Source organism: Sebastes umbrosus, chromosome 4, assembly GCF_015220745.1.
Source record: "Sebastes umbrosus isolate fSebUmb1 chromosome 4, fSebUmb1.pri, whole genome shotgun sequence".
NCBI lineage: Eukaryota > Metazoa > Chordata > Actinopteri > Perciformes > Sebastidae > Sebastes > Sebastes umbrosus.
Genome location: NC_051272.1, coordinates 35,663,677 through 35,687,912, shown reverse-complemented (window position 1 = coordinate 35,687,912; position 24,236 = coordinate 35,663,677). Strand labels below are relative to the sequence as shown.

Sequence of the window (24,236 nt, the reverse complement as noted above, 5' to 3'; positions counted from 1 at the left end):
CACATCACCAATGGCCATCGTCACCACCATCTCACAAAATGTCACTCGGCAAGGATGTCCTCTCTCTCGACCTGTCATGTGAGTTAAATGTTCGCTATGTCAGAACTTGATCGGCAAAGGCGTTTCCTTATCCCATTTAGCACATCAACTGTTTTTCAATAAAGGCAAAAACCCCCTCAAGTGAGGGTAAAAATGTTTTTTAAGCAATTGAGGAAGTCTTATCGAATCATGCCGTTTTCATACAGCTTTTCTAACGCGAAATTTTCAAATTGCGGATAAAAATAAATGAATGGAAACACCGTTTCTCTCCATTTTGAGGAGAGAAAAAAAGATGGTGTTGATGTACGTATTTTGTCTGTTGCTTTCCTTCTTATCATTATCAGATCAATTATCATATTTTGAGGTTTTGCCACCACCAGTAATGCCATCATGCTTTGGGTGTTGTAAAGAGGAAGTATACTGTTGCATTCAACTCTGTTAATTAGCTGTTACTATAGATATGAAGTCTACTTATAATCCCAATGCAAATTAATAAATAAAATTGCCTTCCAATAATCAATCAAACTTCTCTACACCAGGCTGTTTAACAGGTCAGAGTGTGGACGGATCCTGGTGGTGAAATAAAGTCTAATAAACTGAGCAGATGAATAACAGATGGCAAATAAAAGCATTTCATTTAATTAAACCATACTGAATCTCTTCATTCCAACACAAATTGGATTTGTCAGCTCCATTTAATCAAAAGTCATTTGTGTTTTACAAACCACAAATGATGATGAGATGATATGATTCTATAGCAGCAGGTTAGTTTCAAAGAAGACGGCATTGCAGTTGGCTTTTTCGGTTATCACATACAGTATTTTATGTTCTTGTGCAAAAGGTGGGACCATAGAAGAAGTAACAGGATTGCAAAAAGGTTCTTCCTCAAGGGACAATAAATATTCACCACAATGGTGTGGAAATCCAGCCAGTTATTTTCAACTCAAACAACAAAGTGGTTTCAAAATCCACACCAGTGTTAATTTGTTATGCTAATCTGCTCATTACATTTTGGGTTACAGGTGGTTGAAAAACTCAAACCGTGTCGAAACACAGTGAATGCAGATTCCATACAGGTCACAGTGCTCACTCAGTGGTTTGTCAATCATATCCTACGACCTTCACAGTCACCAGATCTCCACCCAGCTGAACAACTATGTTAGATTTTGGAGTGACATGTTAAACAGAACTCTCCACCAACACCATCATCTAAACACCAAATGAGGAAAAATGTTTTGGAGGAATTCTGTTCATTCCTCCAGTAGAGGTGGAGAATCTCTGACAAGGAGCACTGACGCTGTTCTGGAGGCTCCAGGTGGAACTACACCTTACTAACACACTGCATGATGGTTTGTAGTTTCATGTATCACCGTGTATTTACAGTACAAGTGGAAATTCTAGCCCAATGGTAGTGTTGGTGTTGGAAAGGTTAAGCGGTCACCACTTGGGTTCCAATGACTAGTTCTGTTTTGGATCCGCTCCTGGTTACCTGAATTCTCTCATTTCTGAGACTAACACATCCTGCACTTTTGCCGGTTGAATGAAAAACATCACCAGCGGCAGATGATATCAGTTGTAGCAGATTAACTTTCAGTTTGAATTTGCTACAGTGAAACGTTGGGCTGTTGTCTGCGAGCATGTCTGTACCCTGCCTGAGACTGTTGGGTGTGGGAAAAGAAACAGTAATATCACTCTATGACCATGCATGGACTGTGGCATGTCTTCTCTAGAGAAACCATCTAGTTTGTCATATCAATTTCAGAAGAATCTCCCAGTAAAAGGTGGAGACTGCAATTCTAATCAAATACACTTTTCGTTAAATTCACAGTCCACAAGCTGTTACCTTTGACCTTTAATGACCAAAATCTAATCAGTTCTAGCTTGAGTCCAAGTGGATGTTCGTGCCAAATTTGAAGAAATTCGCTCAAGGTGTTCCCGGGATATCACGAGAATGGTAGGGACGTGAAGTGACAGTGAACTTGACCTTTGTCCTTTGACCACAGAATTCTAATGAGTTCATCCTTGAGCCCAAGTGGACAGTTGTGCCAAATTTGAAGAAATTCCCTCAAGGGGTTCCTGAGATATCACATTCACGAGAATGGGACGGATGTGAGGTCACAGTGACCTTTGACCACTACATTCTAATCAGTTCATCCTTGAGCCCAAGTGGACAGTTGTGCCAAATTTGAAGAAATTCCCTCCAGGCGTTCTTGAGATATTGAGTTCACGAGAATGGTACGTACGTATGAATGGACTGCACGAAAACATAATGCCTCAGGCCACAGCTGTCGTCGGCACGGTGGTATAGAAATATCATTTTGGGTTATTGTGGTTATATAAATGCATAAAAATTATGGTGCTGTTAGATTACGTGAGACACAATGACCACAACCCGTAACTAATGTACCAACCCCCTGAACCTATTCTGCTAAAATACAAATACTTTACACTCAGTTTGCAGTTCTAATTCACACTTTTTTCAAAACAGCACACACAATATTTTCAACATTTGGCCCAGTCTTCTAAGATAAAATCTCTTGTGTTCATGTGGAACACCCTGACATTCAAAATGCGAAACTTTATTGTCCTACTTTGCACTCGGACTCCTCACATGGGCAAACGCATGTTGCACAATTGTTCAATTAGCAATCAGAGCTTTAGCAATAAAAAGGCCACAGGTGAGCTCTTGTGTTTTGGCAGAGACGGAGGCAGAGACAGGAATAGCAATAGAAGTGAGAGTTATGGTACGTGTCCACAGCCTCCGTGCTTTCCACGCTCCCCATTCATTGTTTATGTAAGCAGCCGTGCAATGCATTCTGGTAGCCTGGCGTCGCGATTCGAGAGACTAGGCGTCATGACGCCCGCTCCTTATTTGCATAAAGTTGAGGGCTCGTCTACTTTATGCAAATCACAGGCGTCCGACGCAACTCGCCGCCTCTCGAAACTCCCGAGGATCTTTTAAACTAAACGTTGTTGATCCAAAATAAAGACAGATTCATCAACTGCATGGATTATTTCTCGCCTCAAATGTTTTCAGAAACACATTTCAGTGAACTATTTACGTGAAATAAGAGAAGAAAGTTTCCAAACGAGCCTCCATACTGGTTCCGGTTTGAAAGCTGGGAGCAGCAGCCAACGGCGGGAAAGCGTTTGTCCAATCAGGAGCCGAGTGCCTTGTTTCTAGGGACAGCACACCAAGCGTCCAATGCTGGGAAGCGTTGCGTCCCCTCGCGATAAAAAAACGCCCCTGTGGACACGTACCATAAGAGGAGGAGGACGGGGAGGAGGAGGAGGAAGAGGAGGAAGAGGAGAGCCATATTCTCTGATGAGATTCAAGCCACTTTGGTTGACCATGGTCCAATAATGAGGGAGGCTGGGCAGAGTACAACCACATTTACTGTAAGCAGGTTCACAGTAGATAAGGTAGGACATCTACTCTCATTACAGTATGGTAGTATTGTGCATCAATACAATACTCAATGCTTACTGTAGTATTGCAAGTGAACCATAGTACTGTAAACAGAAAGTATGTTTTGCATACAGTATGCATGAGATTGGGAACTATACACACTGTACCTATACACAGTATTTACAGGAGAACATTGCCTGTAATATTGATGAGGTGCCATTCCATTGCAATACCGTTGAAATGTGCTAAAACGGAGCGTTTCAGACAGAGTGTAAATACATGCATATTCAGGCAGACAGTATGAGGAAAATAATGTTTTTTAACATTACAGCATCTAAACATGTTCTAGTAGAAACATAAAATACAAGTATGAACCTGAAAATGAGCACGATATGGGACCTTTAAGGCTGAGCAAGTTTTACATAATGCTCTGGGTGGAACAGTTCCCAGAGTCAGTCTGTCACTCTACCAGACAGGCTCATTCATCAATCACTGTGGAACACACTTGTATGGCACCTGACACAGCTCGGAACAAGGCTCCCACAGTAAGGCACGCGGACTACGGTGACAATATTTGATGGTGGAGCAGAGTAGGTCATTTATATTTATATCTTTATAACAGGCAGCCCACTAAAATCATTTTTCATAAACAGCCTGGCAGGACTCTGTGGGGCTTTCACCTTTTAGAGAAGGAAAGCGAGGGCGTAAGGGAAGAAGAAACAGTACTTAACAAGCAGGGGGTTGGAGTCCGGTGACAAGGTTAAAATTAAGGCATCAACCTGCAGTAGTTCACTGAGACAGGCCCATCCATCACTCAGTGTCTACAAGCTCACATACTGCTCTCTGTGCCACACACAGGCCTGGCAGCTCAGGGTCAACCTCTGCAGACTTTTTCTACTTCATGTACTAATGAGGGAAAGTTTGATCACTGGTCAGGACCAATGAAGGTCCGAAATATCACGGTAAAGTCAACGAAAGTCAAAGAGGGTCAAATCATAAAGTCGTGACAGGTGACGGGTGAGTAGGACGCACCAAGGAACAAAGATCCAATACTCCATACACAAAGGAAGAGTGACGAAGCATGGCACTATCATTTTAAACATCTAAGTATTGAGGCAGTGGTGGAGAGTAACAAACTACATTTATTCAAGTACTGTATTTAAGTAAAATATGTATACTTGAGTACTTCCATTTGATGCTACATTGTACTAGTACAGGGGTCAGCAATCTGCTGCTCCGGAGCCACATGCGGCTCTTTAGCCCCTCTCTAGGGGCTCCCTGTGGATTTTTAAAAATGGAAATGAATAACTGTTTTTTGTTTACATTTTCATTTTTATTTATCATTGTTGTAGGTCTATGGTACGACGGTACAAAGGAGTATTAAGGCCACATTGAGGGAAAAAAAAAAATCTGAGATTTCGAGAATAAAGTCATAAGTTTATGAGAATAAAGTCATAGGTTTAAGAGAAAAAAGTTGTAATATTATGAAAATAAAGTCATAAGTTTAAGAGAAAAAAAGTTGTAGTATTATGAGAATAAAGTCATAATATTTTAAAGTAGTAATTTTACGTGTTATTTTCTCTTTTTTTCTCCTAAAGTTATGACTTTATTCTCGTAATATTACGACTTTTTTTTCTTGTTTAAAGTTATGATTTCATTCTGGAAATGTCAGATGTTTTTCCCCTCAATGTGGCCCTAATACTCTGTAGTTCATTGTCTCTTTGGCCCTCACTGCATTAGACTTATATACTATATACCTAGACTATAAACCGTGTTACCTTCATGACAATGATCAAATGTTCTGTGGCTCCAGACAGATTTTTTTTTTTTTTTTTTTGGCCTAAAATGTCTCTTTTGATAGAAAACGTTGCTGACCCCTGTACTAGTAGTACGAGTATCTGCACTAACTAGTAACAGTAGTACTGATGTGGAGTAAAAAGTAATATTTTTCAGAGGGACATATTGTACTTTTTACTCCACTACATTTATCTGTACTAACTAGTTATTTCGTAGATTAAGAATTTACAGGCACAATATTAATCATAAAAATATGATATACAGTTAAAGATTTCACTATCAGAGTGTCTATTTGCACTCAGGTGAGAATAGTCACACAGCAGCTATTCAGCTATTTACATCAGGCCAAGTTGAATATGCTACTTAATTTAACAATAGTTAGCTAGCCGAAGGGCTTACTACTACTACTACTGCTACTACGACTACTTTCTGGCAGAAAGAAGTCGTAGTAGTAGTCGTAGCAGTAGTAGTAGTAACAGTGAGTGACAGGGAATAAATAGAAACAGGGTGTCCGACAAAAGTTCAGCTCAAATCGGCGCTGCGTCGCTCGCAGCCAGTTAGGACACAGTGTCATCGACATATGGTGTGATAAAGATCACACAAAATAGCAGTCTTACAGGGTTATTTTGTCAACTGTCAATTTATTTTTGTCTATTTGTCAATTAATGTCTGAAATTGTCAGGTTTCATCTTCGTAGTAGTAGAAAGTGTTTATTTGTGCAAGTTTAGCATGAATAAATGTTGCCTTTGTGTGTTTACATTATTGCAATCAGACCGGGAAAGGGGAGGGGCAACCATGAGGGAGGGTTGCCGATATAGGGCTGAATACCTGCAGGAGGAACTCTAAATGTGTCATTGATTCAGGCCGGTGGAGTGAGGCAGGTGCACACCTCATTCCATGTGGCAGGCAGGGAAACGCGAGAGCAGGAACAACTAACTGGTAGGCCTAGGACTGGTGTCTGTGTTGTTTTATGCTGTCGGGGTTTGAACGTGTGAGACATTTCTTGTGTTCATGTACTGCAGACCTGTTTCCCTGCTGCGTTGAAGGCGGCTGGTAGTCGGTAGGAAAGTAGATGACGTACCAGGTATTTTAATTATGTAGTGTTTTAATATTAAATTGGCATGTATTTTAATGTTTGATGATAAAGTGTTTTAAGATTGATCTCTGCAGAGCATCAGTCGGCCATTAGCTGCTCTTGCCGTGGAACTGTTTTGCTTTAGGGTTTATTTGCTGTCTAGTCCGCCCTGGCAAGTGAGCCGATAGCGGGCAAAAAGATATGGGTATTGCCCTTGGGGGCGGACTAGTTTCTTTTCTTTACTTTTGTTGTTTGTTTTGTTTTGCTTTGTTCGGCAATCTGGCTGCTTCCCCACGGTGTATAACCTCACTGAGGTTGAATCCCAGTCAGACAGCCAGGGCAGGCTTAAGGTGTGGTGTGGTTTGAAATCGTTTGCAGTGAAATCAATCACGCGTGACTTATACAGTAGATGTGTGAATTCACTTAGCGTATAAACGTCTTGATTTGCAGTGTGTATTGGTGTGTAATTCAGCCCTGCCCTGTTAGTGTAGCTGGGGTTTAAACAGTGAGTAGGTTACGGTGGGGGATATGAATTGTAAAACTGAACTTCTGTAATTAAAGCTTCTACTCTTTAAAGTTACTCCCTGATTGTCATTCCTTATAGCCAGCACTTGTGGTGAGTGTTACAAAACATTTTTCAAATATTCTTTCACACACACATTCTGCCATTTGGGGTCTCTGTCATTGTTGTTGAAGGTGCAAACACTGGAGGCGGAGCTGCAAATACGCATTGTAGCAGACGGCGGCCCGGGTAGAGCGTGAGGTCACTGTGTGTAAAAGAATACAAATTTTGCCACACCACCTTTATCAGCACAGAGCGGACTGGAGGAGATCCTGAAATCAGCACCCATATGTACCGAATATAGAATCGATTTTGAATCATGAATTGTTTTCGTTGAAATCGTGACCTCAAAAATCAAAATTGAATGGAATCACGAGATACCCAAAGATTCACAACCCTGTAGCAACTCATAACGTAATAACTGTGCATAATTTAATAATTTAAATGTAATAAAAGCTCACAATGTAATAATCAGCACATCATTTTAAAAAAGACCATAACTGTCATAACAGTTTTGTTCATAATGTAATAAGTTATTACATTAAGAGAACATTATTACATTATAAACTTAGCAAAAAAAAGTTGAATAATGGAATAAATTCATCACATAATGTAATAATAAAAAAAAAGAGTACTCTCCTTGTCTTCTTAAAGCAGAGGAACCCTCTAGTTCTTCATGACACAAGTGGAGTAGTTCATTTAAAGCAACTGGACTTTGTCTGTCGTCAATCGGTCCTGTATAGCCAAACTTTCTCATTTTACAGCTAAACCGTGCACTACAAGATGATTCTGGAAACATTTGAGGAGCTACTTCAGCTTTAAGCGTGTGAATACACCACCAGGAAGGATTCACACATCAATCCACCATTTTTAAAACCTATTCAAACTCTGAAATGAAATAACTTTGCGAGTTGATTTTGATCGTGTACTAAAATGAAGTGATACTAATGGCCCCTGGAAGGTAAGAAAAATGCACAGCGCCACTAGCATGGATTGGGTAAATGGTTGTCAGAAATTAAAGTTGTGATTGTGTAAAACCACTGATACCGCCCTTTAGAGCTTTATCCTTATGATACCAATGTGTTGCATGAAGTATTTTGGGAAATAACTAAATAGTATAATCTGCGTGTTTAATATCCTTCACATCACTTATAACACGTAATATTTACATACTACTCACATACTATTTGGACAAATCTTGGTTTCCACAACGGAAATGGAACATTTTGAGCAGGGACAAAATAAATACTAAATTGCTCAGGAACTCTATACTCCCAAAGTCCTAAATCTCTGGGGATTAAAGGTTGCAGGTGCACTCACACACACACACACCTCCTCCACCACCACCTGTTGCTTGTCTGCTGAACTCACCTGAGAAACTTGTTGAGATCTCCGTGCTTCATGTACTCAAAGACCATGATGAGAGGGTCTCCGTCCACGCACACTCCGTAGAACTTCACTATGTGCTCGTGCTGGAGGTTGGTCAGCAGCTCAGCCTCGCGCTGGAAATCCTTCCTGGCTGCAAGAGTGGGGTCCTTCAGAGTCTAGAGAGAGATAAAGAATGTAATAATGAATCGTTAATATCTATTGTAATGTGTTAATGTTCATAGTAATATTATTGTGTACCTTTGTATTTTGATGCATTGGCAACTTTCGTGCCAATAAAGCCACTTTGTATTGAATTGAATTGTATTGAGAGAGAGCATGTCATAGTGGATTACACAACCAAATCATGACCAGAACAAGGGCTACACTTAGGTAGCCATGGAAACATCCCTCCCTCATGTGTCTGTCCTATTGTTATATTCCACTTATTTCACTCGTAGTTTGCTGTAGCACACACAATTTGCAGCAAAACATGAAGATACAGGTTTACCTTTATAGCAAAAAAATAGCTGCGTATAAGTGTTGGTCAAATGAAAAACAGAGTGAGGGAAGAGAAGAAAAAGCAGCCTGAAGAACAGCCATCAGTAGCCATGACAGCTGATAATGTTATATCAGGGCATTTTTTGAAAAAATGCACACAATGACAAGTCTTTTTGGTTGCAAATGAGGGCGAACAGTCCGCGACGCCACTGTCACAGATCGCCTTCGCTCAAACAAACGGTGCAACGTAGCAGGAATGATTTCAGACACATTGGAGGTGATGTAAATAACGCGGATATGTGGCGAGACTTCAAGGTGCTGGAGCTCCTGGCCGTCCGCGATCAGAAAGAAATTAAGCAGCAGATGACGGGACGGTGACAGACAACGTAGTGTATATGAACATAACAAGGCTGCTGAATGAGAGAGGCATCGGACGTAACGTGACACGGAAACACACCGTGTAAGCCGTCAACATCACGGTACCGCCAGCAGTGAGCACATTTGTTTTTTGCACATTTTCCATTTGTAACGATACCTTTTTTTTGTTTTTTTAAAGTTATTTTTTGGGCTTTTTTTAGCATTTTATTGACAGGACAGTGGATAGAGTCTTGGAAAGGGGGGAGAGAGAGAGAGTGGATGACATGCGGAAAGGGCCACAGGCCAGATTCGAACCCGGGCCACCGCGGTTAGGACTGAGCCTTGTTATATGGGCGCCCGCTCTACCGCCTGTAACGATACCTTTTAAAACTTTTTTTAAATTTTCCAAATAAAAAAGATCCTAAAAGATGCTAAAAGATCTATCTGTCGCCTGTTCTCTCTGTTATAAAGTACCTAACCCAGTCGCAGCTCATTACATTATCGAACAATTGAATGAGTGAATGAAATATACATTTCAGTCTTCATACGTTCCTGTAATCCTTTTGTAAAGCCTATATTATCATATCCAATAGCACAATAGCCTAATATATCATAAATTGGTACTGTAGACAGAGAGAAGAAAATAGGTTCATGAGTGTTGATTGATAGATACTATAAATCTGTATGTTGTCTTGATGTTTTTGCATACATTACAGCTCCACATAACATATAACATAGTTAAACATTTTATAGACCTAACAATGCTGTGTGTACTATATTTACACTATCATCCCCTCTCTCTATAATCCTCCAGACCTGTAACCCCCCGCTCATTTCCAGCACCTCAGCTAATTGGTATGCATTGCTCCTGGGTTGTGACCCAGGTCGTATCTGAATTGTCCTGACCAGGGTTCAACCCGGGTTGACAGGCTTGGTTTGAATTGACAAAAGGAGGGTTGAACATGGGTCAGATAACCCCGGTCCAACACTGGCTATTCTTGTGAAAGAGGTATCCGTCAGTCATTTTGAAGGAGACAGACACTCCATTTATTTCTATTTCACATAATATGCAAAGTAACTAACATTCCTAAAATAATAATACTAATAGCATTTGTTTTCTTCAGATGACATTAATTACATAACTAATACTGTTTTGAGAAGAATTCATTTAAAATGTTTCTATGATGGTTGTTTATTACAGTACTTTATTCTTGTGATCCCCAGTCAGTAGTCCTTGTATGTTGAATAGGTTGGTTTCATGAGGGTTAAAGGCTGGTTACAGGCATAGGCTAACACTGCCATTCCTCCCACTATAATCCCATTTATACTGAGCCACTTTATGTGTCTTGGGGGGATAGGATAGCTATCTGATCTAAAAAACAACAACTGTAAAAGCCCTCAACTTGCATTCAAGATGGATTTAAATCCAACTGCCCAACCCTCAAGGTGGTCTGAGATGCATTTTAGCCAGATCTTAAAATGGTGTTAATATAACTGTCTCTCCAAGACACACATCTGTAATCTGTGTCTGTAATACATCAGTAAGCAGTTGCCGAAAATAGCCACCGTGTCCACGGTCTGTCCCTGTGATAATGGCAGCTGAAATTAGACGTCGTTCTACCTGTCTCATTAAAGCGACAGGAAAGAAATGGCTCCAGCCATTTCAACACTTACAGAACATACAGAAGGGCACCGAGCTGCTGTAGCGTTTATCTGATCCCTGATTAGTTCAAACACTGAATTATCTGTATGGGTGAGAGCCGTTGAAGACAATACAACTTTAGTCTTGCTGGACCCATTTTGAATGTTATCAGCCTATTTAATGAGCGTTATCAGTGGTTACCACGACCATTCAAATACTTCAGACGGGCCAAACTGCACCTACCACGCTGTGAAAGTGAAACTTAACGTTGTGAATTGAAACAAAACAACTTTAGGTTCAGGCAACAAAACTACTTGGTTAGGTTTAGGAAAAGACTGTGGTTTGGGTTAAAATAAGTGCGCTTGTTACGTAACTTCTGTGACTTGGCATAACAGAAGTACAGTCAAATAAGTCAACATTGACTTTTGGTTTCACACGGCACACGGACAGTTGTTTCCTGGGTGAAAGTCCTGTGTTTGTTTGACCTGTCCATTCACCCCGACCTCCTCCTCCTGACGTGGACTTTGTCACTCTTTATACTACGTCACCTCACTTCCTCCTTTACTTACGTCAAAATTACTACAGCTACTAGAGGTTGGCATTGTCTTCTTGTATTCGTATCGGTGATCAACTATGTGAATAGATGATAACGGCCTTTTGAACCTACTAGTAGGTGTAGCAGGCCCCTTCTAACCCATATCTATGGTGCTGATAACTGCTCATAACACCCATTCAATCAGCTGATAACATTCAAAGCCGGTGCTTGCTTTGTCGTTCATGAATATGATTCATTCATGTGTTTGTGTTAGCTTAAATGGATAGTTGTTAGCTAAAGTTAACTAAACTGTTATTGTCGTAACTAACCTACAAAGGTGTAGAAGTTATTTCAATGTCATTTTTGTCAGATATCAAGCAGCTTCAGGTGCATCATAACCTCTTTCTGGACCGGAGGAGGACCGACCCTGATTTACGTGCAGACCAGAAAACAAAGACGGACTGTAATCAGATCACAAATCTGATTACAGTCCGACAATTAAAGTGTCTTAAATCTTATCTGGATTTTTTTTTTTTTTTTTTCATACTTAATTTTTTCCCTATTTTTGACGTTGTTTTCATAAATGCAATTTACAGTTCGCAATTACAAACCATTTTTTAAGTAGTCAAGCTTAAAGACGAACACAATAAGTACACTAGGGAAAACAATTTCAACATTCAAAATTGAAATAAAATTAAGAAAATAAAATAAATAAATAATAATAATAAAACAAATTAATAATAAAAACATATATACATTATTCCAAATAAAATAAAAATAATAATAATAAATTAAATAAACAAATAAGTTAGTAGTAGTAATAAGTAAAAAGTAATAAGTAAATCTTATCTGGATTTAACCTGGTCATGAGACACTTGAAATGGCCAGTGGAAATGAGGCCTGAGGGAACATACTGAGTTGTATTCTCGTTGGCGAGTATTGCCGGCAGTGCTCTGACCTTCTGTAAATGTAAACATAGACCTTTGATAAGTATACCTGCTTTATTTCAACCTAAAGCACTAGACACTATTATGTTTACGCAATTGACCAATTGCAGGTTAGTACTGTATACCCCGGACTGAAGGGGAAACACCATCATATGGGGTGCCCTTGTGCAACACAATTAGCCCCCAACAGCTTCAGTATAGCTGCTCATTGACTCGGAATGTAATGGGCAGCTTCCAGGTGGGACCTAGCCCCCGCCTGGTTTGCTATCTGTTCTTTTTACATGTTATTTAATATGTTTTAAGCCGGATGTTTACATTGTACTTTAATGGCGGTATGCAGAATACAATAGCTCAGTTTGATAGGACTGGTAGATGGAAAATTACAGCTGTAGTATATATGCACATTTACAGTACAGTACAGTATACACAGATGTGTTAACTGCTACCTTGTATTCCTTTATCCAGTTGTATTCTTGCCCTCCATGTGTTTTTCTCTTTCATTATCCTCCTCAGTTGTTCTCCTTAACACTACAGTGAGCTCTACTTCCTTTCAAAACACAGAAAAGGTTCTCGGGGGCCAGAGCAGAGTGAAATGAATGCATCTCAGAGAAAAAACAAACCCATTCATGACACGGAAAGGACAGCAGACAACATATTCTTCTTCAGTGAATGACAATAATGGGTTGAAACGCTCCGATTACTGTTAATAGCTTTAATAGCAGTTCTGCTGCCATGGTTACCGTCGTGTGTATGTCCCTCACCTATCTTCTCTTTCCCTCTCAGTGCTCTTGTTTTCCTTCATCTCTGCCCTTGTTAATGATGGGAGGTCTTCTGCTGATATCGTATGCACCCACCGAGCTGCTCCTTCTGTCTGGTATAATGTATTCTCACATTGACGATGCTAACAAAGTGCCACCGCATAGAACCAAACTTTCATTACAATGTGGCTCAATTATAATGGCTGCAATTCGCTCCATTTATTTATGGGCTTATGGCTTACGCCTCATCCAACTGAGCACATGGCGGCTGCGTCGCATGTCAGCTGCGTGATTCACGCATCAGGTGATCACACCAGCTGCGTGTCTGCTGCGTTTCTGCTTACAGCTGCTGCTGTCAGCCCTTTCTTTCTACATAAAGTTTGCCTTTCATAATGGCCATTTCATTTCATTATAAATATCATTTATATTTATTTTAGACAGAGAAAGGTTAAGAAACGTGTGGTAATTTGTAAATAATAGTAATAATCCAAAATCAAAACCCCGTACTATATTCATTCATGGAGCTCTCCAAGTCACTGCATGTTCTACATCACTGTCTTGCACATAGTTCAGAATAAAAGCCTTGTGTTAACAAATGAAGGAATTCTGTCCACAGAAAAAATGCTTGAGGGCTTTTATTTTGAAATGAAAGCAGGAAGTGTTGATTTAAAAATAAGTCTTTACTTTTTTTCATCTCCGTAACATATTCTACAGATAGACATCAAAACTGTAGTCATCTTGCTGACATGATGTCAATATACAGTCAACAGATCACCTTCACTGTCTGTTGTTGCTGTGCGCGGGACGCGTCAAAAATAGGCGAGACCTCTGCGTCTCTCACGCGAGCAGTGTGTCTGCTCTAAATAAAAAAACTACAGATAACGCAGCCGCCACGCGCTCCTGACGTTCCCTTTGTGGATGAGGCTTTAATTACCATTCAGGATAAGTTAGACTATTACCATCAACTGGAATGTAATTGGTACTATACATGTTGAAGTTTTTTAATGAAAGAAAACAAACGTTTTACACAGTTTAGAATTTTTTTTTTTTGTCTATATGTCCGGCAGTTTGCGTGTATCTCAGAAGGGATGCAAGTTTACACAAAATGTGTCAATTGGGTTTAAATCAGTTAGTAGTATTGAAATGAGGAAAATTATACGAGTACGGAAAAAATTATACAGAAATAAAGCGCATTAGTGGAACCACTCTGTGTGCTCTTTGTCTTTTTGGTCAACACATAATTATCCTGTCATCTAATGTTTTCATGATCACAAGAAAGCAACGTTTAGAAATGTATCTCTGTTTACGTCCTGTTGGGTACGGGGTCGGGATAGGAACTGCTGCCGCGAAACACGGGCAGACTGCATCCATCTGCTTTCCTGATTTCTGAGTGTGTGGTGGAGGGAGACACATAGACAGATAGATACAGTAGATAGCGAGAGACAGATGTGAAAACAGCTGTCCACTGCATGATTTTTAATCAAGCTTTTATCACATAAGTTCACCTTCCTTATAAGCTCACCTCCCTTTACAGGCAATCACAGAAACACATCAGCAACAATCCTCTTTGCAAACATTAAATAATTACCACTGATGTAAAATCTGACACTTCATTACGTCGTATATTTTAAAGGGATATGGGGAATATAACATGTCTGGTTAGACCAGACTCTGGTTGCCTCTGTTTATGTGTATGTCTAATGAGGTTGTCCCCTGTCAGTGCAATTCTTAATGTGCTTTGTCATCAATTATTTTGCTAATATTTGTCAAACACTGAAGATGACTCTCCGCTCTCTACTCGGCAGGACGCAACCTCTCAGCTGAGCGCTCACACACACACACACACACACACACACACAAACACACACACTCATACAGAGCATGTGACTGATACAGAAAGATAGGCATCATCGTGCTCACATTGTATTGAAGTGGAGGCCAGTGGTCGTAAAATGTACACGGCTAGAAAATTGCAACTTGTTGATCAAAACAATTTTATTAGAATCAAACATTAATATAATAAAGTAGCCGGCTGGATTTGAAATGAGTAGTCGGCTGTTATAGAAGGGCACTTATAGAAAGCTGATCGGAAAAGTGTCACCGCTCTCTCGCTGTGTCATCGTGTTTTAAAGGGCCAAACCAACCAATCAGATATCAGTAAAACATATTATTTCGCTGTGGCATTTTTATAATTGGTTGAATCGACAAGGACAAAATTAAATACTTTTTTTTAATTATTTGAGTTGAAGGGAGGATACTTGGTGTTGGTGGGGCAGGTGGAGCATTTAGTAGGGCATTGCCCCCTCCTACTCATGCTTAGAATCAACCTTGGTTCCCAGATCTCAGCATTTAACTCGATGAGACCAGTGTCAATATCACAGATAGAAATGATCACAATTAAGCTGTCTCAACATTCAGGATTGAAAAACCCTTCTGTGATCCCAGATTTATAATATTTTTTATCGTGCAACACAGGCCATTACGGTAGAGACATTAAATATAACAAAAGACTACAAATAATTTTGTTGTACTTTTGTACGGCACTTTGTAGGCGGATGTTTTACTGGCGTCCGGTAGTCGCTTTCAGTCCAAAATGGCGGAAGCGTAGTTTTGCTGCTGGGTGCTGATGTTACACTACTGTTCACTACTTGGCATTATAAGTTCTTTGACTGCAGAGGAAGAGGAGGGACTATGCTTTCCCTAATAATTTGCATAAACATTAACCCATACAAATGTTCTGTTCTTTAACTGATGAAGAGGTGGCTTCCTGAACCTTCTTGTCAAACAAATGACAACGTAGAATTTTTCAAATTAAAATGAAATGTTGTGGTCTAATTCCTACAGATGTGTGGACCACTTCAGATTAGATACTACTAAAATAGGAAGTTCCATATAGACGAATCCAGGGTGTAAGCATAAGCAAACAGGCTGCCATTACTGTGGTGGCATCTCACTTGTTAATATGCACAAGGTACCCCTCTAGCATCAACACAACTGTATATCCGGCATTTTTTCACATTAAACACTGTGAAATTACAGTTGAGTTCGACCAAAGCACACTTGGTGATTGGTGACTTGATATTATTTTGTTTCTGTCCAGTTTGAATGAAGTGTTTTACGATGCACCGCTACGTTCTTAAACAAAAAAAATCATATCATGAATTTATATTGAGATTTAGGTATTTGTTTTAAAATATCACTAGCTGATGCTGTAGTGGTCCTGTCTTTAGGGTCAATCTGCAGAGATCCCAAGATGTCAAATTTCCAGAAGAATATCCTACATTCATATAAACCTGCATATAGTGCAATACTAGATTTTGTCCTATCAATCTTACCACCGCACAAAGACGTTGATATTGGACAATTTGGCAAAACCAAGGGATTACGCTCAATGCCACACTTTTTCCACACTCTCGCTCTCTACGATATCTGCACATATCAACTGCTTGAAGGTTAAGGTCAGGGAAAGATCGTGGTTACGATTAAGAAAAAAGCAGGTCTCGCTAAACACCCTCACTTTCCCACTTCATTAAGGGTCCACAAGTTCCTGCTCTGACACTGAACATTCACACTAGATGTGAATCATTAGGTGCGGATTGATCCAATATGAACGTTATTCCTATACTGGGCTACGGGCATGTCCCTAGTAGCCTAGTGTCCTGTCTTATGAAGCACACTGTGTGTTGTGTATACAATACAATCAGCTACAATCAATTCAAAAATCTGCTGCACGAGTGCTGACTAAAACCAAACGGAGAGCACACATAATACCTATTTTAAAGTCTTTACACTGGTTACCTGTTCGTTTTCGTATTGATTTTAAAATGATTTTATTAGTTTATAAGGCACTACACGGCCTTGCACCAGACTACCTTGCAGAAATGCTTTTGGTTTGTGAACCAGGAAAACCCCTCAGATCCTCCGCTTCTTCTCTTTTAGTTGTTCCACGAAGCAGAACAAAAACATCTGGTGATGCTGCTTTCAGCCGCTGGAACAACCTTCCAGAGGAGCTGAGAGGAGCTGAAAATATTGATAGTTTTAAACGTAAACTAAAAACCCATCTTTTTAGTCTGGCTTTTATGTAGTGTTTTATAATTTTATAATTTTATGTTTTTTATTTTTAATACTTATCATCATCATTATAGTTTTTATTTTACTCTATTTTATTTAATCAACATGTTATTACTGATCTTTATCTCTTTAACTCTATTTATTAAAATTGTATTATTTTAATACAATCTGCTTATTTTGTGTAGTTTCATAATTTGTATTTATTTATTTTATCGTTATTTTTATTTCCTTTTATTTTATTTATCTTTTATTATCTTAAATACCCATCTCTTATTGCTTTCTTATTCAATGAACTTTTATATTGGTTGTTTCGGTGTGCATTAGTCTCTAAATCCATTTTTAACACTACACTTTTGTCAATCGTCTGTCCAGCACTTTGGATTGCATTTGACTTGTTTGAAAGGTGCTATATGAATAAAGTTTGCTTGATTTGTTGATTGTCCTGCATTACGTGACTCAGCAGAAATGAACTGTCGCATGAACACATCCTAGATGAAAACTGATCCTGACAGATACAATGAGTTTGTGTGAGATAGACAGTGTGTGTGTGTGTGTGTTTGTGTGTGTGTGTGTGTGTGTGTGTGTGTGTGTGTGTGTGTGTGTGTGTGTGCGTTTGTGTGTGTTTGCTGAATGTCTCAGACGGGGCTGGCTGGTTGTACGGATGGCAAAAAATAGCATAATGCATAGGGCAATAAATCCTGCAGGATTAAAAAAAGCTGCAGCTGTAATCCCTCTATATCCTCACTAAGACTAACACCTGTCTGCTGCAGGTCAATGTGTCGGCCATGTTTCCATAAATAACTGCTGCTGTGCTGACAACAGATTCTCTGTCTTCAACATATGTGACGTTAGTAATCCAATCCATGCCGTATTAGCTGTACGTTAGCCTTACTGAGAGTGTTAACATCATAAACTGGACTGATGCTTTTCAGAACGTTACTTCCTTGCATACAGTCTATATTTCATACTTGCAGAACAAATGTCACTGCACATCTCGTGTTTGACACCTAATCACTTTCTGTGTGAGTATGAATCTCCACACTTTCACATCAAATACTAGATCGATGATTTCAGACTTTGATTGTGTGTGTGAGGAGGTGAATTTAGGAGCCAAGTGCTGAACATTGGATACAATTTGTCTTTAGTGGATCCATGACAAGCAAGAATGGATGTGCTGCATGCACATGCTTACTCTTCAAACAGTCCTCAAGCCCTCAGATGTGATCGCTGAACAACAGTTAGTATACCTAAACAGGAGTGGAAAAATAAATAAGCTGCAAATGCTGAGATATCCTGACTGTTAGTTCCTAGTATGGGTCAAACTCCAAAAACACAATTCCTGTAATGCCGCTCAATATAATATAATAATAATAATGTTTTTCCTTATGCTGCATTCACACAATATCGGCAGAATGGGACGAACACTGTTGATGCATTATTCCAAGATGGTTACCCTCACTGTTAGCCTTATCGGGGTTCTACTTTAACCAGTGCCCGATGGCAGGTGGCCACAAAAAGCTACTCCGTTGCCACCAAATATCCCCTGTAGGTGCCGACGTTGGTTAGGATGGCGTTATCAGCTGTAACCTCCATATGAGCGCAGCGTTCATGTGTGTGTGAGTTAGTGTGTATCAGTATCTCCTTGAGAAGCAGCTGACTGTAGCTGCCTGCTGGACACACTTTTTCCATCACCTAGATGCCTTTCCATACACTGCCCCCCCCCCCCCCCCCCCCCCCCCCCCCCCACACACACACACTGCTTGTATCTCTTACCTTTACAGCTACCAGCATCTTGTCCTTGGTGGGGCTCAGGTTGTAACATTCAGCCAGGAAGACCTTGCCGAAGGCTCCTTCTCCGAGCTCCCTCTTCAGAATAATGTCCCTCCGTTTAATATGCTGAACATCTGAAAAGGGACAGAGACAGAGGGACTGAGTTGACATCCATTTCAATCCATTTTTTGGTTGTTTTTTTTTAATGTAAACACAGCCAATTAAAAAGGCTTCCCAATTTCCCTGCTTACATTATCCTAATCTCTCCTAGAGTTACAGTAAATGAAGGCAGGTGACTGGTTCAATTCAAGTACCAGCAGGATAAACAGGGAAAGAGTCAATCTTCATCTTTTCAGTACAAACCAGCAAATTTGAAACCTATTGTTCATTTATTACATTGACAACCCGAACACATCTGTGGGTAACTGACCTCAACACAAAATCTCTGGAATCAAATGCACTGATATTAATGAGAGTGAAGCAAAACTGAATAAAGCTGCAAGGTTGTACTGCATATCTAATTTGTGTGTGTGTGTGTGTGTGTGTGTGTGTGTGTGTGTGTGTTCGTGTGTTTGTGTTACTGCTGATAGGTGGCTGTCACTCTTTCTCTGTGTTAACATTAAACCTGGCTACATGTAAGTGCACTAATTATGGTACACACACTCACACTGCACTGTGAGAATATGCTTAAATGCATAACCATCTTGTATATGGGGGAATTATCCCAAGTGTATGTGACGTGTGTATACGTTATGTTTCCATGACAACCATCCTCCCAGTCTCTCATTTGTCTATTAGAAGGTTTTCTGTTTAAATGTCCCATATTGTTAAAAAGTGAGATTTTCATGTCTTTTATATTATAAAGCAGGTTTAAGTGCTATATAAATACTGTTAAACTATCAAAACGCTCAATATACGGAGAAACACACACAGCCCGTATTCAGAAACTGTGCGTTTGAAACAAGCCGTTAGGATTTCTGTCCATTTGTGATGTCACAAATATACAATATTTAGACCATTACACGGTTTTAAACGTAAACGTTCTAAATGTGTCCTAGTTTATTTCCTGTTGCAGTGTATGTAAATAACATCAGCTGACAGGAAGTAAACATGGACCCAAGCTGTTGCCTAGCAATGCAATTCTGTTGCAAATCCGTTGAAATGCACTAAAACGGAGCGTTTCAGACAGAGGGTGAATACAGGTATATTCAGACAGAAAGTATGAGGAAAATACTTGTTTTTTTTTTAACATTATAGCATGTAAACATGTTCTAGTAGAAACACAAAATACAAGTATGAACCTGAAAATTAGCATAATATGGAACCTTTAAATTCAGAAAATAATCTACTGTTGATATATGATGTCCCATAATTCTACACTAGCCTTATCAATAGAGATTTTTATGCAAATAAAGCAGGAGTTACAGTTATATTTTGATAAACTTGTGCTATTGAGGTGGTAGTCCAGATGATCAGTGTTCGGTGTGTTGATTTATGTATTTGTTTATTTAACAGAGACAACGGAAAGTCATTGACTTTCTCAATGTTAGCTAGACAGCTAAATTTCATCAGCAGTCCCTGGGCAAGAAAATCCACAAAAGAGTTATGACAGCAATACATACAGATACAGAATAAGCACTTCATCATACATAAGCACATTGCGTCTGACAAAAAAATGATATTGCCTGTTAACTACCTAATACACACCTTAATATGATCTTACTACTTTAAAAAAACAAATCCTTATTGATAACAATGCCGTTTTAATATAAAAAAAGGAAATGCCAGACACTTTAAATTCTGAAAAATTAAACTTTAATTTCATTTTTATATTATTTAAAGTCCTATTTTTTTTATTTTTAACTTTAAATTAAATTCTAAATTGCTCTGATGGTTAGGGTAAAATATGTTGCTTTTGTCTAAGGTTTCCCCTTTAGGGTTTCACTTACTTTGGTGTTAAAAAATGTCAGTCATGGTCCACACATACAGTGTATCATCAAAATGACTCTGCAATCAATAAGGTGAATTGTAGCAATTATGATGTTACAAATACAAAAAAAGAAAATGTAGGAATCAGGACGAGGGATTGGCTTCCATTCATAACTGAACTAACGATCTAGTGAAACATGTATTCGAACTAAAATTCACTTTTACGTCATAAAAAAAAAAAGAAAAAATTCATAATACATTTGGATCAACACCAGTTGTCGGACTTTGAAATCCTGCTTCTTCTTTTGGGCTGCTGAGTAAAATCAGAAAACAAACCTCCAGTAGTCCAGAGAGATCCACAACACTGTTAATATTTTATAATGAGGTTAGTACTGTGCTTTGGGTGACACATATTTCTGATACGCCCCCATATGATAACATCAAAAAAAAATTTAATTAGCCTGGGTCTCAAGATGAACAGCAAACTGTATTCAGCTCAGGTCCCTGCAGGACAACGGGAGCCTGTTGTATGAGACAGGCCTTGAAGGACAGCTCATTGGGGACATTTGTCAATTTTATTGTACAACAAATTCTAAAGATAAGAACCAGTTAGTCTTTGGAGTGAGATCTCTGAGAATGTTACCATTTCAAACTAGAAATGTTTTGATGAAAATATTGAATCAATATAAACCACAATTGCCCCCCCCCCTGTCTAGACTGCATCAGACACGTTTTTTCACTCGCACATCTCACGCAACAGATACACTCTCATTTGAACCTATCCAGCTTCCTCTGAACAGTGACATTAGCTCTGTTAGCTGTATTAGCCCCGTTAGAGGTTAGCTCTGTTAGCCAAACACACCGCAGGACCCTGCTGCTTACAGCTAACTAGCTCTCCTCGTACCGACATGAGAAGTAGGGAGGTGACGGTGAGGACATTTTCCCACCGGTTAATAAACTTGTGACAACACCGGTGTTACCGATTACACCGGACATTTCACAAGAAAAAACGGCGCTCAATATATGTAGCACTCTCACTTTGATCTTTACCATCGGGTGGCTGTTTGGCCTCTTCCACCTCATGCCGCTGCGCTCTAGTGATGGGAACTCCAGCTCTTTTTAGTGAGTCAGATCATTTGGCTCAGCTCACCAAGTAGAGCCGGCTCCTTCTTCATTTTAGCGCTGTTTTGACCTATGATTAGTATGTGTGCACATATATCACTTAAATTAAGTTAATTAATTCAAATACTGCTCAGTTTCCCACTGTAACTCATCTTGTCTGCTAGTCGGGCACCAACAGCACCGACCACGCCGCACCCGCACCGCACTCCTCTCTCCCTTTCTCTCCTCCTCCCCCTCCTGCTATGTACCTGTAGACAGGTCAGTGTGTTGCGCACCCCCGCCCCTCCCTGCTTGATGGTATGATCCTTGTCTGTCATCACTGGCACGCAGGTCATTAACACAACATTCAGTCACAGTCAGTTCATACATGGAGTGCCCGTGAGGTGGAGGAGATCATCCTATCATTCTGCCTTGTATTAATTAACAAAAAAAAAAACGTCTCTCGGACGGGAGCCGGCTCCCATCATTCACTTAAAAGAGCCGGTTCTTAGAGCCGACACATCACTACTGCGCACACCGGTTGTGACCGCTCCGTCCTCCTCGCGGTGATCGCCTCATTACCATTATGGTTCCCTTATAGCGTTGGGTTTAAATCTGAAATATTGCAAAATAAGCGCATTTGCTTTCTGCTTCGACACCAAATCCTCCGCCATCTCTCGGTCTGTCAACTCTCTCTCGTCCCAGGTGTGTGAAATATGAAGCCCTGCTACTCTGAGCTGAGACTCCTTATGGAGCAGATGCATTCACTGTCAGTTTGTAGTGTCCGTCGTCCGACTATCTATTGATAACACACCGCTGATATGCCAAAATGAACTAAATGGGTTTTATTTCTGTCAAAAAAGTAAAACAATGGTGTGGGGGGGGCGTTGGGTGTGTAATGTTATCGGTGTGCCCGACCACCGTGTAACACCAGTACCACCCACTACCGTGCAAGCCTACCGAGACGACGCGCTCCGTTGTAGTCAGCGCTCGGTTCAGTTTGTCATTCGCTAAGTGACAGTCATACATACATACATATGCAACTGTCTTACCTAGGCGTGCATATCAAGATAGGAACAATTCTTAATCTGTAGCGGAAACAAGAGTCCAAACTGAAGCAGTTGTTGATCAGTTGCAGCCCCTACCGGCTGGTTAGGAGTAGTGAGGAGTCAGCAGTCAATAAAATATGTGTGAATCACTGCAACCACAAGAGGTCCTTGAGCATAACGGAGCACAACAGATATTAGGCTGATGGGTCCAGTATGCACAGACAGACAGACAGACATAGAGATGCACACATACAACCGGATACATAATCTCCTGGCAGAGATAATGATCCTGCAGGATGGATGGAGGACAGGGATTCGGACAGGAGAGATGGTTAATTACTGTACTTACCAACGGGTCTTATGTAATGAAATGATTGCCCTGGGAGGTGCTGTCACCCCTGGCATTCAGGCTTCACAGCCCCTCAGAACTCTGCATGAATAATTGCTGATGAAAAAGTGGGACCGTGAATGCATAATGTTGTAATATTTATCCTCACTGCATGTTTTACAACTACAACTTTAATGCTTGGTTTTTCAAATACACTTTCACTGAGGGGTGGTGACTATTGGTCTTCAGAGAGCTTGTGTTAGTGGTGTTTCTTAACCCCCCCAGAGAGACATGTATGTTACTAAGTGAACATAAATTCCAGCAAAGTGGAATGAAGCTTCAGGCTTTGACAGATCGCAAACATTCTAAGCAATGTCGTTTCCTCCGTGGCACCTCAGAGATTGAAATATTCATTACGTCACAAAATATCAAAGTGTTAAACATCACAAACGACACCGTGATTCATTTTGTACACGGCCAAATGATTTGTGGATGCCCAAACCTTGCACTCATGTGTGATTGTTGAACCTGTCAGTTCAAAACCATGGGCATTCATCTGCCGCTGTGACAACCACAACATTTCTGGGAAGGCTTTTTCTACCACACCTCTCTGAATCACTGCCATCGTCTCTGATTGGATCAGTAATTCAAATTTGTTTGCTGTTGAGCTTGCGGCAGAGCTTTGTAGGTGGGATTAAGCATGGAAATATACCTTCCTAAATAGCTAGCTAGCTACATCCATGCACATTTAACAGTGGTGGGGGCTCACTGCAACATTTGTTCCGAGAGTAGTGTTTAAAGGTCCCATATCGTGCTCATTTTCAGGTTCATACTTGTATTTTGTGTTTCTCCTAGAACATGTTTACATGCTGTAATGTTAAAAAAAACAACTTTATTTTCCTTGTACTGTCTGCCTGAATATACCTGTATTTACCCTCTGTCTGAAACACTCCGTTGTAGTGCATTGCAACGGAATTGCGTTGCTAGGCAACAGTTTGGGT

The 24,236-nt window shown here is 40.0% G+C and overlaps 1 protein-coding gene across 1 annotated transcript in view; it reads right to left on the bottom strand.

The window, feature by feature from the left end:
* The window catches only part of LOC119486234 (NT-3 growth factor receptor-like), a 253,693-nt gene that overhangs the window by 24,727 nt on the left and 204,730 nt on the right, over positions 1–24,236 (bottom strand). The window contains 2 exon segments of the mRNA XM_037766194.1: positions 8,254–8,426; positions 18,832–18,962. Coding sequence (XP_037622122.1) covers positions 8,254–8,426; positions 18,832–18,962 — 304 coding nt within the window.